The 25,843-nt window shown below is 39.5% G+C and overlaps 1 protein-coding gene across 1 annotated transcript; it reads right to left on the reverse strand.

Moving 5' to 3' along the window:
* Positions 1-3,148: 3,148 nt before the first annotated feature.
* CDC16 (cell division cycle 16) lies at positions 3,149-24,581 on the reverse strand. Its single transcript, XM_035317354.1, has 18 exons — positions 24,453-24,581; positions 23,186-23,240; positions 22,176-22,273; positions 21,458-21,496; positions 20,504-20,644; positions 18,409-18,568; positions 17,660-17,754; positions 16,978-17,111; positions 16,136-16,215; positions 14,510-14,559; positions 13,726-13,799; positions 12,198-12,323; positions 11,387-11,539; positions 10,687-10,750; positions 9,752-9,813; positions 6,658-6,793; positions 5,774-5,864; positions 3,149-4,672 (listed from the first exon to the last, which is right to left on the reverse strand). Exons 1-18 carry the CDS (start codon positions 24,498-24,500, stop codon positions 4,407-4,409), a joined length of 1,872 nt encoding a protein of 623 aa, XP_035173245.1. The 5' UTR covers positions 24,501-24,581; the 3' UTR covers positions 3,149-4,406.
* Positions 24,582-25,843: the final 1,262 nt, after the last annotated feature.

Consider the following 25,843-nt stretch of genomic DNA (forward strand, 5'->3'; position numbering starts at 1 on the left):
CCTACCACCCCCCTACCACCAATGTCACCCACTAAACCGTGTCCCCAAGCACCACGTCCAGCCTTTCCTTGGACACCCCCAGAGACGGTGACTCCACCACCTCCCTGGGCAACCCGTCCCAGTGCCTGACTGCTCTTTCTGAGAAGAAATGTCTCCTCGTTTCCAACCTAAACCTCCCCTGGTGCAACTTGAGGCCATTCCCTCTAGTCCTGTCACTGGTTACCTGTGAGCAGAGGCCGACCCCCAGCTCCCCACCCCTTCCTTTCAGGTAGCTGTAGGGAGCAATGAGGTCTCCCCTGAGCCTCCTCTTCTCCAGACTAAGTAACTGCTTGAAGCACACTCGGTTCTGTCCCTGGTAGAATAAAAGAACCAAATCTGAAATGTTTTATGAGCAGGCAGGCCTAAACTTTACCATGTTTAGTTAGAATAAAGTCTAGAAACTCTCTCTCTGGTGTTACTCACTAGTCAGCCTTAACTGTAAGGCCATACAGAATTGTATCCCATAACAGGGGAGTGGGGCAGGACAACCCAGACCTGGAGGATGTGTCTGAAAAAAATAGGTGAGGAACTCATGGTATACACAGGTCCTTGGATACGTAACTGACTTTGGTTAGTATGCTGACAGCTACCAGAGACCCCTGAAAGACCACCAGCGGAAACAAATGTGCATGCGTCAAGGACATTTATATGTTTTAATGAGCTATGGGCAGTAGTATGAATACGTTAACTATTTCTTGGAAATCTGATGAACATACATGTTTTGATTGTATATAACCCCTGTAGCTTGAACACTTTGGCACATACACTAGGTGGAGCGATGCATCTGGTGCTGCAATTAAAGAATGCCTGCTTTGTAAAACTCCAGACTGAGCCTTGGAGAACTCAGCTGGAGTTCCTAGGTTTGCTGGGGGGTCTTGGGCTGCTTCTAGGAACAGTGACAGATGCACAGCAAACTCTGAAGTAAGGGTCCAGGCCACAGGCATGTCGATGGACTCCTCTGGAGCTACAGAGTGAGTAAAAATGCCTGCAATTTAAGCAGAATACACAGGGTCATTGCCAATCTTCAGGTGCCACTGCATCGCCAGTCCTCAAACAGCCATCCACAGCACAAAGGATAGAGGTGCTTCAATGTGGAATAGTAAAAGAAGGTGGCACTGAGCAAGGAAACTCTGAAATGTGTTATTCCTCTCCAAATCTTTCAGGCAACAGTACTTGGGAAGAGCATGGGAAGCAGGTGGAACTATCTGCAGAAGTACCTTGTGGCTTTTTAAACCTATTCTGAAAACCTTTGAGGCAACAGTCAGGTCCCCCCACCATGGGACAAGGTTGACCCTTGCAAGCGAGAGAGCAGGCTATGTCTTATACATCTGTGGATATGCCTTTTGGAGACGTGAATAAGATACTCATCCTGATCAACACCTGCTCCCTTGTACCTGTGCCCTAAGCCTACTGAGGCAATGACCAGAAGCAACAGTCAAGAATCTGAGGTCATGTTGAGGTCATGTCAGGCCAAAATTAATAACCAAAGACTTCACGAGGACAAGAACAGTGCTCTGGTTACCTGGAGCCAAACTGACAATCAGAATGTCAGAATAACCCAGAAAGGCACCAAGCACTGTCGAGGAAGCAGAGTCTAGGCCAGAGCAGGACTGAAGCAGGACAGGTGCTGGGATGTGCAGAAAATGAGGGCACATCAGGAGCTGCAGATACGAAGATGAGGATTTGAGCAGAACAACAGCAGATCAAAACACCAAACAACAGAAGAGAGATTAAGAAATGTTTCCTGAAGTCCTGTCTGAGACACACGTCATCAGATTACAAGCTCTAACCTAATTGTATCCGCCTAAAGGGCTGGGAGCCCAGCCAAGCCTTATCAAGAATTCCTCTGTTATTGTCCAGGAAAAATCATTCAGTCTATAACACTTTGCATATGTTTCCTTCTAGGTAATATTTGATGCCAATAAATGATGGCTAGCAACAGCCAGCCTGCCAAAAAACAAACAAACAAAACCTTCAGATAGCTGTAGAGGTGCAACGTCATGATATGTTGCCTTTATAGAAACACCAGTTTTCTGCATCCCATCCTTTCCTTCCCACTCCTACCACTCTGCCCCAGAGATGATGCCAACAGAGCCGTTTGCTGTCTTTGAGCCCAAGAAATGGTCAGAGAAGATGTTTAACCCATCGGTTACCTCAGCAGAGACATTGATTGACTCCTCAGCCCTGTGATGCTCCACACCCCATGCCACAGATCAGCTCTGAAGTGAGACTCTGCCCCTTACCGTGTTCCCCTTGTCAGCCTGTTCAGTAAGGCCTAGATATAGAGGGAAAAAAAGCCATTGCCCTGGGTTTTATCTACATACACAGCCTGTATGATGAAGTCTCCCTGTTCCAGCTGAAGATTTGTGAGAGAGCTGCCAGGAAAAGAGCTGAAGAATGGAGACAATCAGTCACATCCTTCTGAGCAGCACAGCAAGCAAATCAGCAAAGCACAGGAGGGGAGAATGAAAGTTATCATTCCAATTCACTAGCCAGGTACCTCAGATGAAAGAGTGATGGCCTTCCCACCCGGCAATTTCTCCAAGTGATGGTCTTCAACAACTCTAGTCCTTTGGATTCAGAACCTGGCCACTGAAAACTCAGTGAACACTGAGGCAGATGTAATGGGATGAGTACTAGTTCCCATCTCAGTTTATGCAAAACTCTTCATACACACACCCACAATAAAACAACCCAAACCACTTGCTATTATTACAGTAATAGCCCATTCCTTGATACCCGTTCTTCAGCAAAGTTAAAAGTAAACTTATTATCAGTCTTAGTTAATAGGAACATTAATGAAGACAGACTGCTAAAAAGCAAAAAAATAATGGCAAGATTTCAATATAGTTACTTTGATTCATCTCTACTCTCTTCATATTTATGTAAAGCATGGAAAGAAGTATAGGAAATCTTTCCCAAATTACACAACTATATTAGTTTTGTTTTTTTTAAACAACTTGCCCCCAGTGAAGTAGATGAAAGTTATATCAAGATAACCAAACATACACATTTTGTGCTAAACGTATAATTGAAAATAAATGTGTAAATATTAACACAAGCGTACTGGAATACAGCGTAGAAATAACATTTTAGACTGACCATTCTATTTTGCTAAGACATAGGGTAGCCATTTTTTTTTTTTTTATTTCATCAAAAAAAATTATCTACAGAAAAATTGCTAGTTCTTGATCTCTGAAATACTTCCAACTGAAGTCTGGACCGCTAAACCTCAGAAAATCTCTTCGTTCATTAAATGTCAAAACTTAGCTGTAAGTCACAGAAAACATTATGACAGCTTGTAGCATTAAGTTTTTAATTTTAAGCCCCTCACAGTGACATATGTGGAACAGGCAAGAAGGGAAGGGAAAAATTTACACAAAGTATGTTCAACGTTCACGCTAAGAAGGCAAACTGTTCTGTTTAGTGGCTGGACAAGTCACTGCTTCTGTTTCGGAGACATATTTAATATTTTTCAGTGAACTGATGACATTTGAAAATACCACTTTAGAGACTTGTAAAAACTGTATACTCGTATTATTCCATTAGTCATTTGCCTTGACAGAACAACTGTGTGTAAAGAGAACGACTGCAGTCCCTTCAAGAAGTAGTACACTGTGGCTTACAACTTGATTGTTACACTATTGAAAAGTGTCACAGATGTCGCTAATGGCAGGAAACACTGATTTATCTCAACATTTTTGCCATTCATGGTTGTCTAGTCACCTTACCAGAAACAGTTCATAAATGATCTTTCAGTAGCACAATACAGAAGAATGGTAAAGATCTAAAGTCAACAACAGTTAGGAGAAGGTATAACAAAGTAACATGCTTTGTCATCAATTTAAGGTATGCCCAATTAGAGTCCAGTGGTGGAAAACCACTGAAATCACTCTGTAAAGGGATACACATTAATGAAGTATTAAGTATAAAACCTCATGAATTTTGGTCTATTTACTATGAAAGCATTCCTCACAGACAGGATGAAAACTCAGAAGCCACAATTACTATATTAGACTCTGGCTATTCCATTCAGCACATGTAAACAGTTCCATTTTAAAGTATTATTTTTAAACCTTCAGTCCTACAGATGGCAGACACAAGGATGAGTAAACAGTTTTAAAAACATAATGTCAATTTATTTTTTTACTTCATCACGTATGATTAACTTTGTAGAAATAATAAAATCAGAAATAGTCCATCATGTATATTTTAATCATCCTTAAGGCAAGCATTATTTCTCCGGTGTTAAGTACAGTGTAGCAGTTTGAATTCATATAAAAATAGCAAATTCCCAAAAGTATAACACCATAACAAAAATGCTAAAACAAACACTGACAAAATGAGCCCTCTACCAGCATTTACGGTCATGTACTGTGGTCTGACATGGATGTTTCTAGCATCATATCGCTTTCATTCATTTCAATTTCAAATGTTTCTTCCAATGGACGACTGGTATCTGTACTTTTCCTTTGATGTGATGTTTCTAATGTTACTATACCACTTTCATCCAGAGTCTGTCTCTCTATGTCGAATTCTCTGAAATCCCAGGGAGGTGAAATTATATTCTTTAACGTCTTCATTGTGTGTACATCAAAGTCATAACATCGTAATTTGTCTTTGATTTCTGTTCCTAGGAAAACAGTCAAACCATTAGTTTACTCCACGTGAACACTCCCAAACATGCATCTTAAAAAGCTATCATCAACTACTAAAACTATTATAGTTCTTTGTATTTGGAACAGCAAACTCTTGTTGCTGCTTAATGACTGAAGTCTGTAGTAGAGCTGGTCTGACAAAATCCAGACAACTCCTTGTTTTTTAAAAAAGCACAACATACTAAGTAAGATTCAGATTTGAAGTCTTATTAGAAGTAATTGCCATTTCCCTTCCCCGTGAGGGCTTTTCTTGTTGTTTAGAGTTACATGCATCATGGCGTGCATCAATGTATAGCACACAGCTGCATGGTCACTCTGTATGCATTAACTGACTATATGGAGCAAGACATTATCGAGAAGAAACATCTGCTTCAACTGTGCGAAAAATGTGCTGGAGAAACAAAGAACACAGATGACTACATGGCTTCGGCTTATTAACATGCAGATTGGACATCGACTTTTTTCATTATTGATAAATTAAGTTTAACGAAGCAGAAATACGTTGCTATAAAGTTTTTTTGGGGGCAGAAAACTTTCACAGAATATCTCAGGCTACAGCAATATAATGTACTACCATTATGAAGAACTTTTTTTTTTAAACCACATGTAAAGCTCTATTTTTGGAGGCAGAAGGATTCATCCTGTCTTCACAGACCACAGTTTCTATATTGTGAAAATATCTTGCCCATATCACTCCTCAGTAGTATTAGCTGAAATTATGACCTCTGATTTTCTAATCCTTATTTTATTCCCCCCTCCCCCTTGGTTTCTAAGCTGCCAAAAATCAGTATTTTCTATAAAAAGAAATCATCATTGCCACCTCCACTGGTAAAGTACTCACTTTCTGTACACCAGTAAGAATTATCTACTTCAATGATGCTTACAAAAAACAACGGTCATCTGCAAATGCTGATCATTTCTGAAATTTTTTTTTCATTGTGTTTTTAAATATACATATTCTACTTTAAGTTAACTTAGGTAAACAATCTACATGACAGTCTTTTCTTGATGTAAGAGCAAAGACTTCTCTCAAGGAATTTAATGACTTTAGCAGTCAGCATAAGTGACAGACTTACCAATGTAAGCTTCAGAATCACCAATATACATTTCTATGCAATGGCCAAGCATCGTGACTGAAAATGTGTCGTCCCTCCTAAGACCAAGGGCCTATTAAAAAAAAAAACAAAAAACACAAAAGTAAAAATTATTCAGCTGTAAATAAAACCATTTACATCTTAAGTCCACTACTCTGTTTGTTGCTTGATAATTAACGAATGTAGTCTTTACAGTAAATGCAAAAACACCGTGCAAACAAAATATTGCCATATGAAATGGCTGAAGAAAGCAAAACACAAAAATAAAACCAGAAATGGATGTGTCCAGACAGAATAATTCACAAATCATGAAATATACTAAAATAACAATTCTAAAACCTGTAAGGGAATTAATTTTGTATAGCTAAACTACAATTGATAAGGAAAGACAGAGACATGCTTAAGTAATTACACCTAACTTTGTGTAGTAACAAAGCTTCTAGGTAAATGGAACTACAGCTAAATTCTCAAGCCAATCAACCTGAATGCTGAAAACTTAGAACTCAAGAAAATTCACTGTTACTCCATGAAAATGTGAAGTCTCCAAAACTGTCACATTTTTACTTTGAGACATAGGTTGGAAGTATTTCAAATAATTTCATGAGAATGAGAAGTTTATGTACATAAAACTCAATTAGCTTACAAGAAAGAAGGATCCAACTACAATGTTCCAAAAGGTAGCTTTCTTTTTAAACTTAAACTTTAGTAGAAAACTTAGGAAGGCTTTTTTTTTTTTTTAAAAAAAAAAGATTAGAAAATAAAAACTAATTTAGGGGTTGAATAACTGTTGGTTCTGTTTCAAAACAGGAGCAGAATGAAACAGTAAATACAGAATCTGTTACCAGTGCCTTAAGCCAGTTACATACCGTATGAAAATAGTCGATTGCACTTTCAAAATTGCCCATTAGACTATGTATGTAGCCAATGGCAGAGTAAGTAGAAGCATTTTGAGGAATTAGTACTAGAGCCTGGCGATGATATTCCAGTGCTTCTTCGTATTTCCTGTTAGGGTTAAAACCAGAATATCTATTATTTCAGGGTGAAAGAGTTTTCTTATTGCACTACATTGGTAATTTCCTTAACTCAGTGGCAGGCAATCCTGTCAAGAACCTTAAAATTATTGCTTCATACTCTTAACATAAAAGAATGCACGGGAGTCACAGATATTGATAATTTTCTTCCTCAACATAATTGAGAAATCATTGTTCCCCTTGTGTAGCACAACAGCTGTCTGCAGCTAGGCCCCATTTGGAGAGGATCTTAGCAATTTGATACGGTAAATTGCTTTAGATGTTGAATGTTGCTCCTTGAAATACTGGGTTTCTTTCTGTAGCTCTCATTTTTCTCCCCAGGGGAACAAAGGAGCAATATAAGACTAAATCACTCATTGTTCAAAATGAGAAAAGCTCCCCAGGCAGAAACTACACAACCCTTAAGTGCTGCATACACTGGTACTTCCAACACTTCCATTTTGCTGCTGCCTCTATCAGAAAAAAAAAAAAAAAAAAAGATTTACACATATCTGTAATTTCTTTCAAATACCAGCCCCACTTTCTTTGAAAATTCTCTTAGCAAGACTGCTTATTGCACCTGTTATTTTACAAACCAAGGATTAAATGTACCGTATGATGCTACTCTGGGAAATTAAATTGCCACATTTAACAACCCAGCACAAGCTATTAAAAGTAAGGATAGCAATTGTCTATTCAGAAGAAATTTTAATGTCTCTAATTGTAATGAAATTATGACAACTTCATTTGTTGATGGTTGCAAAGGGCATTAGGTAACAAGGCATAAAAATTTGCAGCTGTTTGCCTGCTGCACAAAACTTGCAGTCTGAATTTTATTTTCCCTCGTGCTATTTAGCTGTCCAGTTAACTACCAGCATACTTTAATGCGCTGCTTTTAAATTTCATCGACATGGTGCTGGTGAGGAGACATATCCAGTAAGTTTTTCATAAAAGTAACGATGTTTATTATGAAGACTACTAAAATAAGTTATTATGGACATTTTATCTTGTCAACGAATACGTAGAGCTGCCTAAAATTCTCATCTTGATCTTCATGAAAGATGGCTTACAAGGATGTAAGAATGCATTAGGTTGGCTTTCTGAACCTGAATAACAAAATACAAGTTGTCCTAAGTGTGATGTAAGTAGTTATTTAGTTATGGCAAGAAATTAAAAAAGATTAAAGAAATTATAATTGATGTATGTATTTGAAAAAAAAAAAAAAACACCACACCCTGCAATTATAGTCATGAATAAATCACAAAACCAGTGCCTTTTGTTTGGTTTTGGAAGAATAGGTAACTATTATACATCAGTATCACAGAATCACAGAATTTTCTAGGTTGGAAGAGACCTCAAGATCATCAAGTCCAACCTCTGACCTAACACTAACAGTCCCCACTAAACCATATCCTTAAGCTCTACATCTAAACGTCTTTTAAAGACCTCCAGGGATGGTGACTCCACCACTTCCCTGGGCAGCCTATTCCAGTGTCTAACAACCCTTTCGGTAAAGAAGTTCTTCCTAACATCCAACCTAAAACTCCCCTGGCACAACTTTAGCCCATTCCCCCTCGTCCTGTCACCAGGCACGTGGGAGAACAGGCCAACCCCCACCTCGCTACAGCCTCCCTTCAGGTACCTGTAGAGAGCAATAAGGTCACCCCTGAGCCTCCTCTTCTCCAGGCTAAACAGTCCCAGCTCCCTCAGCCGCTCCTCGTAAGCCTTGTTCTCCAGGCCCCTCACCAGCTTCGTAGCCCTTCTCTGGACTCGCTCGAGCACCTCCATGTCCTTCTTGTAGCGAGGGGCCCAGAACTGAACACAGTACTCGAGGTGCGGCCTCACCAGAGCCGAGTACAGGGGGACGATCACCTCCCTGGCCCTGCTGGCCACACTGTTTCTTATACAGGCCAGGATGCTGTTGGCCTTCTTGGCTGCCTGAGCACACTGCTGGCTCATATTCAGCCGACTATCAACCATCACTCCCAGGTCCTTCTCTGCCTGGCAGCTCTCCAACCACACATCTCCCAGCCCGTAGCTCTGCTTGGGGTTGTTGTGCCCCAGGTGCAGGACCCGGCACTTGGCCTTGTTGAACTTCATGCAGTTGACCTCAGCCCATCGGTCCAGCCTCTCCAGATCCTCCTGCAGAGCCTTCCTACCCTCGAGCAGATCGACACACGTACCTAACTTGGTGTCATCTGCAAACTTACTGAGGGTGCACTCAATGCCCTCATCCAGATCATCAATTTCCCAGTGGAAATGAAGAATTCAAGCAATTCAAGCACAGAGCAATTCCTACCGAAGTCAAAGCAGAAGCATGACTTATATGTACCGTAATCACTTTCATTAGCAATTCCGAAACAAAGTTACATTATATACCAATTGGACAATTAAAACCATGACAAAAAACCATACGGTAGTACGGTTTACCAAAAGACAACACTGGTTAAAATCAGATTAAAGTAATTAAGAAGAGAACGTTTCTCCATGTTAAAACTGTTAAAGCTTTCATATGTTCTTTGCACTTCCTTTTTCTCATCCTAGAATAGAAATGTGAAATGAAATATGAACTAGTTCTGTTCTTAAAAAACAAAGTAACATTTTATTGTTGTGTTAAGGTCACTGAACACCACACTTAAAAAAAAAAGCCCAAGCACTGATCCAAGCAGTGAAGCAGCACAACACTGCCTTTAAGCCAGTTAAATCACTAGACAAGTATGATAGATCAGTATGTCAGGACTGGGACAGCAGCAGCAGTTTGAATTCAGACAAATTTGAGAATCTGAAAGCCTATGATGAAATTACTATCAAGTAAGAATAAACAGGTAAAAGATGCTTCTACATTGCTTTCACATGGTACATAATTTTGATGTAAATAAGAAGGAAGCCTATCAAAAAACTACATTTGCGTAGTATTCCAGATAAACATAGCTCCTCTACTGTCACTTACTTGAGTTTTCTGCAGACATGTCCTAAGTTGTTCAATAAAGGCTCCCATTTATCAACTGTTACCTGAAAAATAATGCGACAATTCAAGTAGAATCACAGAATGGTTTGGGTTGGAAAGGACCGTAGAGCCCATCCAGTTCCAACCCCCCTGCCATGGGCAGGGACACCACCCACCAGACTGCCCAAGGCCCCATCCAGCCTGGCCTTGAACGCTTCCAGGGATGGGGCATCCACAGCTTCTCTGGGCAACCAGTACCTCACCACCCTCTGAGTGAAGAATTTCTTCCCATTATCTAATCCAAATCTAGATTTCAGTTTAAAGCCATTCCCCTTTGCCCTGTCACTACACGCCCTGACAAAGAGTCCCTCCCCAGCTTTCCTGTAGGCCCCCTTTTAGGTACTGGAAGGCCACTGTGAAGTTTCCCTGGAGCCTTCTCTTCTCCAGGCTGATCAACCCCAACTCCCTCAGCCTGTCCTCATAGGAGAGGTGCTTGATCATCGATCACTGTTGTGGCCCTCCTCTGGACTTGTTCGAACAGTCAAAGTCCTTCTTGTGCTGGGGGCTCCAGAGCTGAACACGGGCTCCAGGTGGGGTCTCATGAAAGCAGAGCTGGGGGAATCACCTCCCTTGCCCTGCTGGCCACGCTTCTTTGGATGCTGCCCAGGATGCGGTTGGATTTCTAGGTTGCAAGCGCACACTCCTGGCTCATGTCAGCTTCTCATCAACCAACACCTGCGGCCCTTCTCCTCAGGGCTGCTTTCAACCTATTCTCCACCCAGCCTGTATTTGTGCTTGGGATCGCCCCAACCCAGATGCAGGACCTGGCACTGAACGTATTGCAGCTATTTTAAAACAAGCATAACGTTCTGTCACAAAACATAGAACTTCCTGGAGTTTTCTGAATTTATGATCATGTGTATTGTTAGGAAACATACCTCATTTCCAATAGCTTTGATTTTTTCCAGTGCATCAAGAAACCATTTTTCTGCAGTTTTCCAGCTAAATATCAGGGGTGGGGAGGAAAGAAAAGTAAATTAACAATGAGTTCTCATCAGCAGAATGAAGAAAGTTGTATTACAACCAACAGTTCTTTGACATTACTTGTGGCATGAATGAAGTTATCTGTAAAAAAGATAGTAATTTATGCTTAGCTGTGTTTTGCTTACTTTGCTGTGTGATCTTAACAGCTGACAAGACAAAGCTAAAAAAAAATCAGAAGCAAGTCAAGAATATTCACTAAACGGTTCCTATATCTGTTTTATCTATCTATCTATATATATAGTGGGATGTATTTGGAATCTTTTGACTTGAGAAAATGCATTGCTGTACAAAAATTTATAGCATTTGTACACTTGTGGACTTGTGGGTGCAGAGAAACACTTTTTCAGGGCATGCAACTACTCAACAACAGGCACACGCAAGATAATCATCTCTCATTCCTCAAACAGTAAATTCTCCCCTTGTTCAATGTTAAACATGGAATAGAATGGATAGCAAGGGTTTAGGTTAAACACTATCTAAACTAAAACCAAATGAAACTTGGTATTCTATTGCTCAATAGAAGTACATTAATAAATACATTGGCACATTGCATTTCAGAATAATCCATAATTAAGTCTATTTTTGCAAGCTTACTCTCCATTTTGAAATGCGACCACTCCGACTTCATGCATAACAAAGGGATCTTCAGGTGCAATGCTTAAAGCCTGGCTAAAAAACCTTTCAGCTAACTTGGAGTTGTTGGTCAAACCATATTCCAGTCCAATGTAGAGCATTGGCAAATGACACCTAGAAAGAAAATTCATGCACTTCATCAGGAATGGTGTCACAAACTATAAAGAAATGCCAACTGTGTTCTCATATGTACATCTAAGCGAAAAGCTGATTTTAAATGGACTGCTAACCTAAGGGGCAGTTAAATAGACTTTCTATCTGTTAGCTATTGACAAGAATTTGAACCCCAACACGAACTGTAACTTAACCTGGAAGTACACGCGTATATTTTCTCAGTGCTTTAGTTCTGAGGGTTTTTCTCCCCAGTTTCCTCCCTACATTTACAAAAAAAAAGTTTTATATGCAATATGACGTGGTTAGTCCATCACTCATTTTACAGCCTTCTCCACAATATGGAACAGCTGTTCAAGATGCTGTTATACAGCAATTTATGATCTGGTAAGACAAACACACAAGTCACACATTTTAGAAAACTTCCAGTTAGAATAGAGATTGCCTAAATAAAAACTTGAACTTCAGACTTCCAAAACTACAACAATAATCAAGTATAAATAATGCAGTCAAATACAGATTGTTTTCCCCCTTCTTTTTATTCTCTACCAGAGAGTTGCTGCATATACAGATACCTACTATTTAAAGGGATATAGGTCATTTTTCTGTACTATTTATAGATTAACCATAGTTTTTTCTAAATATGACATTTTTGACATACCCTTTCATGAGCTGTGCAGCTGTGAAATACGCAGCCATTGCTTGGTCATGCTCACTCTCAACTGCAAATGAATGCCCATATGCTATCCATGCAGGTCCATAGGTTCTCTCAAGTGTTGTAGCTTTGCTAAAAACAAGAGCAGATCACAAGCAAATGTTTGAAATTAAATTTTATCTGCTTCAGATGACTAGTTACAATACTGTGTGACAGTTATCTATTACGAAAATCTTCTGTAATGACCACTGGTAAACAAAGTTCATTTTAAGAGTCTGAACAGCTCATCTGCTGCCTTCTCTTGAATTCAATTCACATGCTTCACAACGATCTTGAGTTCTCTACACACGCTGGTTCTGTCAATAAACTAGTTTTCCTATTTGGTGCTAAGCTGAGGTAAGCCCTTTTGCAAGATCTGAAGGAAGAGATCAGCATGCGGATACCTCAGGAACAACCAGAACGATACTTTGTTTACATAATACTGGGCACTGCCCAGGTGTACCATCTACCATGTTCAGCATGACCTCCTACTGACTCTGAGGTACGATAAGGGAGCTGGTGTTTTTATCCACAGTATCTCCACATTTTCCTAACTACTGCCTAGTCTAGTTATCATTAACCTTGTAGTTGTATGCCATCATTCTTCCCCAAGAAATTCAGGCATCTCATACCTTTTTTCCCTTCTTTGCCAAGATTACCCTGACTTCTGTGGGGTTTTCTTCCCCCAGCACATATATAAGGTCCCTCCCGCCTAGGATGCTTGCATATTTAATAACGATGTTCTTTATTTCACCCCTCGAACTACTTAAGGCTCTCAGGACAACTTCTTGAAGAATTTCACGGAGCACACTGATAATTGCCAGGAATTTAATCAGACTACTCAGTATAAGCATTCAAAGAATAAGGCATTCAAATAGTCTACGTTAGTGACTCATCTTTACATATATTGCCAGTCTTTAAAGGTCTTCAGAAGAAAAATTGAAGCCTTACAGGTTGGTTTAAGGCTTTTCAGTTTAAGCTTACAGTACCAAAACACGTGTTGTACTTCACAGCAAGGTTCTGCTCTCTGATGCTGACAATCAATACAAAGACCACAGCAGAGAGCAGTGGGCTGACTGACCAGCTGAGAAGTCCAAGGCTGTTTGTGCAAAGAAAGAAAATCCTGCCATTTGGCTGTCTAATTCTACTTAACTCTTCCCTTTTAGGTATGCAACCTGAACTGGGGAGAATGCTTGAGTATCCTTACACCAAAAATAGGAGGCTTGATTACCTAGTTGCATCATAAGTGAGTGCAGGGATGACACCTGACAATAACAGGAAAGTGAGCCTCTAAATTATTTTTAAAGTATCTGGAAGGTTGAGGTCTAAGTTGCCATCCCAGAAACAGGTTAGAAACAAAAGGAATGTTTTAGTAGTAACCAGCATACCAAGGCTTCTGCTTACTGTATGAGCTTATCAACAAATGTGGTCATTAAATATTTACTTAGCAACTGAAAAACAGATTCACTAAAGAAAACTACAAAAAAAGTTTTACCTGAGGTATCTTCTAGCATGTTCATTTTTGTGGCCAACCATGAGATAGTAGCATCCTACTGCAAACCACGACACCTACACATTAAAAATAAAAACAGAGTTTTATGAGATATATCTCACTGCTTTTAGCAAAGCATCACCACAGTGATAACTAACAGGGGAACCCAATTACGAAAGCTACAAACATTTTCACAGAAATCACAGCCAGCTTTTCAATTTATTTTACATCACAGACGAGTTAGAACTGCTGGCAGCTGTATGTCACTACCTGGGTTTGTTCAGCCTCAAAAAGAGGGCTATGTGGAAAGCTTATTGCTGTCGTCAATTTCATCTAACCATAGAGAATACAGGAGACAGAGCAACTCTTCTCATGAGGTGCACAGTGACAGGATGGGAGGCAGTGGGTACAAGTCGCAACATAGGAAATTTGATTAAATAAAAGGATTCAATTTTCACAATGAAGGTGATCAAACGTTGCAATAGGTTGCCCAGAAAGGCATATCCATTTATTATTGTAGCACTTTCTAAATGATTATGCAAAGTGAATTCTTCACGTTGAATGTTTTACAGGTACTTTAAGAAAAAAATCCACTTTAAAATAATTACAACGTACAGAAAAAAAGGAATGAACAATTTTCACCAGCTCCAGTCAGAAAACGTTTTTTTGTTTGTTTGTTTTTATTTATTTTTAATATTCTGTTGCTCAAACTGACTATTATGTTATAGCTTTTATTTGCTTTCACCTAAAGAAAACTACTTGGTAATGAAGGCTTAGAAAAACTTACAGGATTATTTGGGTACAAGTCAACCAGTTTATGAGAAAGATAGAAAAGCTCTGCACAAGGGAAGAAAAAAGACAAGAATATTAAAATACATTAAAACATTAAGATGTTTCAAGTCCTCCTTTAGCTTCCTATACAAATAGGCAGCATGTCTAATGGTATTAATATGCAAACAAAAACGTTTTAGTGGTAATGCTTCGGACTGCCTCAAAATAGATACAGTTTTGCAATTAGTCAAAAAACAAACTTAAGTCTTTACAGCACACTAACAAGCAGCTATACATCCCACTCCTTAAGAGTTCGGCAACAAATTGGGTCACTAACGCACATTAGAGTAAATGTCTGTAGTATATTACACTCAACCATAGAAAGTAAAGGTAAAACACAGTTCAGCTTTCTACATCTAAGAAGTATAACCTACTGGCTAGCTCAATTTCAAAATGAGAGGCCTGTGCATTAATGATGAAAACAGGACAAAGATAAATTATTTTTTCTACTATTTGGAATAATTCTATGTGATTACTTTTTAGAAAAAGTAGAATTATTTTTGTTAGAAAACTTACTACAGATTTTCTAATAAAAATGGAAGTAATCAGATATGGGATAACAATTTTAACGCCTAAACGGAAATTCAAAGGAAATTGCATTAGAATACATAAAACAACCATTTCTTCAGAGCACAGTGCTCTTATATTGATGAATTCAGTTCTGGAGTGCTTGGCATCAATTCTTTGCTTCAGAAAAAACACATATGAAAAGTTGCTTGCAAAATACCAGGTTATTTACAAAAAGCTTGAAGGCAGACTTAAAATGAAGATCAGAGTACTGGCCACATTTTCAGATGTAGCTAACTGTACAGTAACTGAAAAGTACATTAACTGAACATTGAAAAGTACCAGTGCACCTAATGACCTCTATGTGTACATACAATGCACCATCCTTTGAGAGACTGCAAATCATATGAGCTCCTTATTCTATCTTCCAATTGGTTTTAAAGACATTCAAGCTCTTCACTTGATTTAGATGTTTATATGCAGTCTGAAATGAGAAAAAGCCATCCCAGCTGCGAGTAAGCTATTCTGGTAATTCCAGCAAAGGCGGTGTCTGGTTATAAACTTATTTGAACTAAAAAGAGACCATCACAATAGCAAAGGCAAGGAGAGAGAGCACAAATATTTTTTTAATATGGAAAAAGCATACACACTGTTGAAAAGATCCTCCCAGTTTAAATTATACATTTTATTTTGTTAAGGGGGAAAAATACATCTAGATACTCCAGGAAGATCACATCAACACATAAATCAAAGAACTGCAATGGAGAGCTGTAGCTCACAAACTTTCTGGCTACATACACCAGTGGTTAAAAGACAGCAATGCTCATGATCACGAGCAAAGATTCTTTGCATAACTACTTTCCCTCCCCTTACCATCAGCTCTGAAACTCCCTTATCTTCCACTTACCATTTTTTTCTTGAAACTGCAAGTCAGAGGAAAAATAAATACATTTTTTCACATCATATTTTAAGGGTGATTATTTTTTAAAATGAACTATAGGAGGGTTTCTTGCCACATTTAAAAAAATGAAGCATGACAGTGCTCTTTTGACTCATTAAATGCTGCGTTTCTTACCGTTTGCTTTATTAAGCTCCACAAGTGTCCCTATATGAACAGGTAAACAGTTTGCATGGAATGGATCCTTTTCCATCACTCTAAAAAAATAAAATTAGAAAAAAAAACGGTGATATACAATTCAAAAATGTATGTTTGAAACAGGCTGTTTTTATACTGTGTAATGTTCCAGTTAATTACCACTCCTGGCATTAGACAGACGCTTGCAACTAGAACATAACTACTGTAATACTGTAATGTAATTACTGGCACAATGAAGGTTTAAGACCAGAAAAACAACCATTGATTTAACTTAACAGGGCTAACACAAAATTTTGGTAAGCTGAATATAGAGTTAGAAGAAAAACAGAATACAGTATACTATTTGTTTACAGGTCACTTCAAATTTCACTACCAGACAACAGGGTCATGCAACCGATAAGCTGCACAGGCTGGACAGCAACTTTTCAGCAAGGCCTGTATTTTCTGAGCTTAAGGAAACAGGCTCTACAACATTAAGCAGTATGCCAAGGGAAACATTTAGTTTCAGGAAAAAAAAAGTATAAAAATTTATGACTTCATTGGAGTCATTTACTTCAACAAGATCATGATTTTACACAGCTGTTCAAATTCACACAATCAGCATTCTCTACAACTTTCCCCAAAGTCTTGCCCCTTCTGTGTTCCAAAGGATTCCATGTATATCGTCCTGGGCACAAACCACATATTTAAACTACCTGAAAACCTGTATCAAATTCTTAGGCATGTAATGCATTGTACAATAAGAGTCACAATAAGTCCAGTCGGAATTATTATTCTACATCGTACCAGAAAAAAACCTCAAAGGTGCTTTGTATACTTACACAGAAGTAAGCTTGTAGCACATTTTGAAATCACAGTTATAATAATGTCTTTCAGCTAAGGACACTACTACGTCCAGGTTTTCCTGAAGGCCGTCTACTGATTCAGGAATCAATGTTTCACTGGGTTTATTATACTGAAAGACAAAAGAAACACAATATGCAAATCCAATCCAAAAATCAGACGCTATAAATATTAATATTTTTAGTTCTAAAAGAATATAACGACATTGAGTTTAAGAATTTTAAGAAGCTTAAAGTCCATAAGACCTGTATTTTGTCAAATGGTTCTTTACAGTATACTTAAAAGCTTATTTGGACCATTACAGGTGCTTGCCAAAGCATGAAGTGTAGGCTGTAGAAATTAATACTGAGTTATATATAGTTGGCTTGCAGTGCTCTCATATTCTCATATTGTCATAACGTAGTATTTTCAGGAAATTGGTATTTTGCCTACGTAATTAATGTATTTTCTCAAGAAATAAAGCCAAACCAGATGAGTTTACACAAAACTTTACTACTGTTCATAAAATGATACCTACTGCATCATAAATTTTAAAAATAAGCAACACTACAGAGCCCTTGCTTTTCCAAAGTTCAGAATGAAGAGAACCAAAGCAAATTTACATCTGAAGTCAAGAATTTCATGCAACTCATCAGCTTTTTATTCAGTTTATGGTTTTACCTTCTTCAATTTATTCTCAAATAAAAAGTGCAGCAATTCTTGTTCTTCTTCCGTACATTGTTTACTAAGAGGTAGAGATTCAAGAAGTTCTTTTTCTAAGTAAATTAAAAAAAAAATATTTTGAAATGGTCTCATTAAAGAAAAATGGCAAGGCCAAACATTAGAACTTAGAGATGCAAAGTAACAGCACAGATGTACTAAAACATAGTAATACTAATTACGGAAACTAATGATTGAATTCTTACTTAGTTTTTCCTTGTAGACTTTTTAAATGAAACTTAATGACATAACACCATTATTTTTATTTATGCTACATATCCAAGTTTACCACTCAGAATGCTCTATTATACAGTGCCTACTATAGTGTAGCAAAAAGCAACAGGGTTTTATGAATTCAAAGGCTGTGAAGTTGGTAACACAAGGAAAAACATTGGCTAGGCTAGGCAAAGAGCATGGGAGGTTCTGGAGCTAACAAAGGAGACTCCTGGGTTACTTTGTTCCTTTTAATTCTTAGCACCACAAGACTTTTATCTAAAGTCCAAACATATATTTGAACAGTTACAATTTTCGAGCAATTCAAAGTTTTCTTTTAATTTTTAACATAACCACCATCTAGTATTTTCCTAGCACTCAAGGGCTACCTATACTTCATATTTTATACCCTCTTACTTGTAATACTGCTTCATTATCCAGGAAAAAGCATATTAGCAAGCAGCTAAGTTGTATAAGCGAAATACTGCTATCCAGACCTTCTTGTGCTGTCAGCATGTGGTGTGATGTTAAAAGATCAAACGCTTCGAAGCAGTAAACATCAAGCTTCAAGGCCTCTTTGTAGCTGTATGTTGCTAGGGTTCTATTATCCAAAGCATCATAGATCTTCCCTCGCAAAAGGCATATAGAGCTCTTGATCTGGTGGAAAAGCAGGGCTGGAGGTCAAAGACTGAATCAATGTTTGCAATTTGGTTTTGAGCACAAATCAAATGGGCTCCCTGAAAAGTAAAAAGCATTTCATGTATGATGGAACCTGGTTTCCTAGTGCTGTTTTTAGATATAATATTGTTTCTATGAGCTTAAAGAATCAAATGAATACTGTGAGGTTATCTATTGCCAAACAAATACACGCTTGAAATAAGGAGAGGGAGGATGGAGTTTTCATCTCCTACTTCAAGCACCCAACTCTGATATTCAGACTCAATACAGAGAAACGGGCACTTCCAAGGCAATTCATCTACTGATGATCTCTTGAGGCCCCTTCCAACCCCTACAATTTCATTATTCTGTGACTTCAGTAGAGGTGAAAAGGGCAAAATCAACGGACTCAACGACTTTGAGAGAAAAAATAAAATTCTTCCTTTCAACCCAAAACAGACTGTTCCAAAAACAAAAAGCAGTGAAAGGTAATTATTACCAAATTAAAGTTGTGCTAGGATGTCTAATAATGAACATGTTCTTTCATGGATGAAACTCACAAGGATGGGTGTTTCATTCTGTCAGAAGGCCACAGAATTAGCATCATGTTACGTGGGGAAAATTTACACATGATACATCTATATTGTCACACTAACCAGACAGAAGTCCATATAATAGAAAAGTTAGAGCTGTTTTAACAGCCAGTATGCCCTAGGAGGCGGCTAAAGAGATAATAAATACTGTTACCAGTTCACAGGCCAGTGACTCTTACTCCAGAACAAGTGTCTGTGCAAATCAAGCAAATAAATTAAGATTGAAAAAGTGACATTCCTGGAGAAGAGTTTGGTTTATGGTTTCTTGTAGCACTACCAACTTCACTAGCTCCCTCGTCTGGCAGACCCAATCTACCCTCCTTGCATTCTTAAACTACATCAACTGCATTTGTAAAGATAATGGCTGATGGAGTTGAGTTTTTTGACTGGGTTATTTCTCAGCCAAAATAGTTGCCCAATTTAGTTCAACAGTCAGCCACCCAGACACCTGGGTCAGAGTACCACGAAACACAGAAAATGGTGAAGGAGAACAAACACACAGACAAAGCTGAGGACCACCTGCACTAGCAGAGCTACCTTAAATGTATCCATTAGAGTGCAACACAGTAACTCAGTCTAATCCTGTTCTTCCTTAAATTCTTTAATATAAAACCTGCATAATTCAGCAATATAAAAATCAGTTCACATTGATGTTTTGCCCTTTTGCTACTCCAGAATTTTTCCTTTAAAACTGTTTGCCCGTCACCCTCACTGTAGTTTCATCTAATGAACTTTAATTCACAACTGGGCAAGCAAACTCTTCATAGCCTCTTCAACCTACACACATTAACAATCCCTTCTGCGAGCCTACACAGATTTTTTTTTCCCCATCGGGCTTCAAAAATCTTCACCTTAATGCCACATAATTCTCATGTGTGACAAGCAATGTCCCATTGAGAACACCATCTGAATGATTAAGGAAAGCTCTCACTAAAAAAAACACCTGAAGGAGAGGAAAACTTGCTCTGTTATTTCAGAACCTGTAGCCCAATTTAAATAAATCTTAATTTATATTACAAAGACTGAAATTGCAGTACAGAGCCAGAAGACTCTAAAAACCAATACTAGATCAAGAACTTCCTGCGAAGTGCCTGCAAAAACGTACAGAAAGTTGTTGCAAAGCACTTTTCATTTTTGCAAACCAAGTTACTTTCATACAAGCAAGCTGACACCCGACTTCTGATTGAAGAGAATGATTCAGCATTTTGGGAAATTATGTTATCCAGAAAGGAAAGCGTAAACACCTTGAGCTTCAAATTCATACAGTTGCTAAATCACTTTTTGACTTCACATATTTTTTTTCCTCAGTTATAAAAAGACTTGATTAAAAATTGTCACTTACAGAGGATTGCGACATCTCCCAGTCTGTGGCTGAGTCTTTCAATCCGTTTTCATCCTTCAAGTACTTTTCAAAAAGTCTTTTGTTGATTGGCTCTTCCATATCAAGGATATCCAGGGCCTGTTGATGTTCTTTCGCAGCATACTAGCCACAGACACGTGCATGTAAAAAACAAGGTTGGGATTTGAAACATCTGTACATAAAGCACCAATAAACACAGCGTCACGTTTCAAATGCACAGATTATAACTGGTACTTACCAGCAGGCTTTTTTATGCATGCAGACTCTTATTTGGAAATATTCTGTGTTATAATCACAAACTATTTTACTAGTCACCTATAATATACAACTTATATTAACAGAATTAACACCTACAGAAAAACTTATTATTTGGCATTATGCAATCACAGAAATTCTCTAAAAATGGAGAACGCCGGATTTAATAAAATACAGTAGACTTATTCTATAATAAACACAATATTTTATCTCAAATTGTATTTAATTTATGAGTTGATTCTGTTTTGCTGTGAAAGCATTGCATTTTACCATTTATGTATCGCTTTTTATACGGAAGGACAAAGCTGCTAACTCTATTTACATGATCATAAAGAACATCTCTGAATGGACTACAACCAATCAATTAAAAACAAACATGCAGACATCAGAGAAAAATCACTCACGTTCTTACATTAAAGGAATATTTCCTTTCCTGGACAAAAGGTCAACTGGATTGCTATGGAGTAGAGTACCATACTGGTACCCCACCATGTTGGATACTCCAGCAACCGCAGTCAAAGTTAAGGGATGAAGAAATCAACTGAAGAAATCAAGATTTAAACCTGTTATTCCAATGAATGTCAATCCTCACACAGCTATGCTGTGTCTCAGGTACCTAACCTTCCAAAGATGCACCTTTTGTTTGCTCTGTTTCTAATACTGATTAAAACGTGTACTCACATGACATCTAGCTGCAAGGTAGCGGCATGCTTCATATAACTGAAAGAAAAAAAAATTGTGTTAGTAAGTAAGAGAGAGCACACTTAACTTACACTGCTAGACTCTCCCTTTTGCTGTTTTTGGTTGTAGTTTCTTCAACCCGTTCACCTAAGGAAAACTTTGCTGACCAAAATGACTAATTAAGAGTGTAACACTTTACTTTTAAAGTCTTAAAGGACACTTCATTCACTCTTGCCTTTACCACAGCCATTAGCAGAAAAGAAGAGCAATTGAAATAATTACACTTTAAGTGACATCCCACCATCCCATACCTACTGCTGTTCCACCCTTGGATTCCTCTTCTCTGTCACCCCACCTTGAGCCAACACAGAATAGGTCACTTAGTCCAACTGCCTGACTGCTCCAGGACTAACCAAATATTAAAGCCTGTTATTGAGGGCATCGCCCAAACACCCCATGAACACTGACAGGCATGGGGGGGGCATCAAACACCTCCCAAGGAAGCCTCTTCCAGGGCTTCACCACCCTCACAGTAAAGACATTTTTCCTTATATTGTCTGAAACACATAGCTATATTTGGTTCAGATAAACTGCACGATGCAGGCTTTACAATCAACCTTCCTGCAGACTTCAACCTCTGATGGTGAAGAAGCCACGGTGGTTAGCAGAGGTCTGTAAGTGGAATGACCGTAATACACCTTTGTCCAAAATGACTTACCTTATCCAATTTACGGGATCGAAGGGCATGTGCTGCCCTATGATACTGAGCTGTCAGGTAAAGACACTGGGCCAACCAGTAGATATCTTGAGGTTCCTCTTAAAGAAGAAATTGTAAAACATTAACTTATAGTATATCTTTAAACAATTTCATACAGAACATTCACTTTTGCTTCCCTAGAAGAGTATTAGTTTTCCACTATTCTAGCATCCTTTTAAGCTAGTGCTATATATATATATATATATATAAACAACTTATCTGTCTGTTAAAATGAAAAAAATGTATTTTAACATTAAAGACACCATAGAGTGCTCTGGACAGTGAATACGATGAATCGCGTACTAGAGGTGCGTCATGAGGAGACACCAGTGATGAAGATTTAAAACAAGCTGTCTGCAGGAGCTGTAGGTTACCTTGCCCTTGGACACAGTCAGGGCAGAGAAAAACAACCCAAAATTGTCTCATTCAAAGAACATCAGTAAGGACCTAACCACAGTGAAAGCTTATTAGACTTCTGCACCTTGAGGTTAAGCTCTCCTTCTGCCAACATAATAGTGTCTTAACTTATTAGCAACATATATATATATATTTTTTTTGGGGGGGGGAGGGGCGGGGATCAAGCCCCTAGAATAATTTTAAGAAATTCAAGCAGACAATGGCTGTAGTCTGAAAGAGGCTGCCAGCATCAACACACTCTGCAAACCTGGGTCCTACGTGTCCTGAGCTCCCACAGCATATCCTGTAAGGAACTACTGCTGTCTTCTGTAGGTTTCTCCCGCACAACCCCTTCTCTTGTGGGTTTGGCCAAACATTAATTTTAACACAAAGTTCAAAAGGGAAGCAAGGTTGGCCCTGCTCTGTTTGGAAAAAGAGCTCTCCTAAGGTCACAGAAAACCACTTGCACCAAACCCAAGTTTCAACATTTAGCTATGAAGCTTAAAAGAAAAGAAAACAGAACAACAGTACCAGAACGAAGTTGCTGAAGAACAATGTAACGAGTAACTACTTACCATGAGACAGTGAAGCTACTTTGTCTGCCCAAAACAGGGCGCTTTGATATTGCTGCTGTAAAAAAAAAAAAAATAATAGGAGGAGGTATTATTTACTGGCTTATTTTGAAATGCATTGCCAATAATAAAACACTAAGTGGAAATCACGTGTGTATTCTCTAATGAATGGTGATTCACATTTGAGTTCTTTGTAAGTTCAAAAATCGCTTGAAAGGGCCAGCCCTACTACTTTTTGATGTCTTTCATATATTATTTGAGATGGGTTTGTTCGTTTATTTTCAATTAAATGCAGATATCTTTGACCAAAAGGTGCATGCTAGTTAATAAGTAGGACAGTAGGTCATGAGTTGATTCGCAGTCACTGGAAGAGCAGCATGAAACCTTCCCATGCTACAAGTTAAAATAAATGTTTATTTTGGAAAAAAGAGTTCTACACAAAAGAAATGGCATATACATCACTACAAGAAAAATTTGCAGCACCAGGTCTGATTAAGAAATGCTCATTCTCCAATGAGAATGCTTTAATTTCACACAAACCACAGCCTCTGCGGGGAGCAGGAAGGAAATTCCCCATATGCTTGCACAGATAGCTTGACTTATAAACCCACAGTTCAGGAAAAGGGAGGTGGAATAGAGAAGAACATTAGCAAGGAGAGAATGGAGCAGGGGTTGCAGGTGCTTCCCACTGACTCAGCTGAGCTTAGCATCTGATTTTAGGTACTAGGAAAAAAAAAGACTCAGAAAATTGGTTGGAATTATTGTCTGAAAAGATTAGCAGGGACTATTGTTTTTTTATTATTATTATTATTTATTTTTCTCCAAGCTGTGACAGACAACGTGCTTCCCAGGACCTCCTGCACACTTAACAGATATCCTGTGGCAGTGACAGGACTTGCAGCACTTGAAAAGCCATGATCATTCCTTCACCTTCCCATAGCATTACAGCTGTGGGGCTTGCTTACAGCCTTATGGGCTGCTTTATGCTTTTGGAGCAGAGGTTTTGCAGACCTTTGCGAAGCAGACACTGACGATGTGTCTCCTACCCACCCCGAAGCACTACCTAAAGGGTACCGCCCCTAAGAGGGGCACAATCCAGGCCTGTGGCTCACCCTACAGCACAGTAAGCCGGCTGTATTTCCCAAGAAGCCATCCCCACCAGAAGGACCCCCCGAGGGGGCACCGGGGGCCCTGCCGCCGCCTCACGTCCCCGTTACACCTCGTTCCCCCCCCAGGCCGCAGTCCCAACGGCCGCCGCCCCGCGCCTCACCTGGTCGATGTACTGCCGCACCCGCTTCCGCAGCCGCTCCAGGTTCATCCTCCCGGCGGCCCGGGGGGATTTAGGGGGGCTCTGAGGGGATTTAGGGGGTCCCGGCGGGGTGGCGGCCCGCAGCCGGGCCCGCCGCGCTCGCCCCTCCGCCTGCCCGGCCAGGCCTGGCGGTGCAGCGCCCAAAGCCGCCCCCCTTCCGGCCCGCCCCTCCTCCGCTTCCCGCCCGGAAACAGCGCCCCCGAGCGCGGCGTTCCGGCAGCGCCGCGGGCCGCGTGGGGTTTTTTTGGGGGGGGGTATTGAGGGATTGCCTGCCAGGACTACATGCATCTAGTTTTTAAACTCAATGCTTACTGCAAATGCCACAGAGGCGCACAGGCTACTGAAAAGCAGGCACACAGGTTGCTAAAACACAATTGGTTGCATTTTGGTTGGCATTTGTGTCAAAGTTCAGCACGGGGAAGGTCTCCGAGGTGCCCACAAAGGCGGTCACAGACCAAAATGTAAAAAATAGGATCCATACGCCCTCTCTTGATCTATTCACACTTGCTCCACTTTGCTGTAAAACCGTTTGATTTCAGTGGTCTCCTCCTGATGCTATTCAGCTTAGATTTTCGCCTTGCAAGTCGCCCCTTTGGGGTTATTTTTCCCCTAGCATTGCTAAGAGCATTTGTTGCAGATGGCAGAAACACATTTTAAAACTGCAGTAAAGCTTATTTTGCTTTGTTTTACTCAGCTGCTTTTTCAAGTCTGCTATTTTTCCCGTTTCAGTAGCTGGGACTTGGAGAAAAGCAAACTCTCGCTCACCTTCCCATTAGCTTGCGCAATAAGCAGACTGATCATTTCAGTAGCATTTTGTTTAGATCCACCAGTGCCATCCGACGAGTGTTACTATCGTGTCTGGCTTTCCTGAAGACCTCTTTAGCTGCCCAAAAAGCTCTGTGGCCTTCCTACCCTACTTTGGCAGAAGCCCCAATGTCATCAAGCATTGTACCTCCAGCTCAGAGAAACCTGTGGCTTCTTATCATTGCACTTGTTGGCTTGAGAGCTCTTTGAAATTAGTATGGTCAACAGTTAAGTGTGTGGATCTTTTTATGTACAATGAAATAAGTTTGTCTGAGATTTTGATACCATGTAGAAACTGCTGAGTGGTGGAGCCCACAGTTTGCTCATAGGTGGCACATTTCCCTCTGAGACCAGGTACAGGGGTAACTTCCCAGAGCTCAGTGGTTTCCTTCAAGAGTCAGACACCAAGGCAGCAGCTGCAGGGTGGACTCAAATATCTCAGCAGGACAAAAAACGTTAGGAGCTGGTGCTAACCTTTATGACAAAAAGTTTTGGCTGGGGAAGAAAAAACAGATACACAGGAAGTGTGGGGGTTGGAAGAGAAGAGA

The sequence above is a fragment of the Oxyura jamaicensis genome, chromosome 1, assembly GCF_011077185.1.
Source record: "Oxyura jamaicensis isolate SHBP4307 breed ruddy duck chromosome 1, BPBGC_Ojam_1.0, whole genome shotgun sequence".
Taxonomy (NCBI): Eukaryota; Metazoa; Chordata; class Aves; order Anseriformes; family Anatidae; genus Oxyura; species Oxyura jamaicensis.

Bases quoted from the DNA above. Each gene is read 5' to 3' on its own strand.
- CDC16 (XM_035317354.1), bottom strand. From the start codon at position 24,500: ATGAACCTGGAGCGGCTGCGGAAGCGGGTGCGGCAGTACATCGACCAG. The intron at 18,569-20,503 runs GTAAGTGACAAT...CTTTTCCACCAG, and splicing joins GGGAGATGTCGCAATCCTCT to ATCAAGAGCTCTATATGCCT. The intron at 14,560-16,135 runs GTAAGAAACGCA...TCCCTTGTGCAG, and splicing joins GGAGCTTAATAAAGCAAACG to AGCTTTTCTATCTTTCTCAT.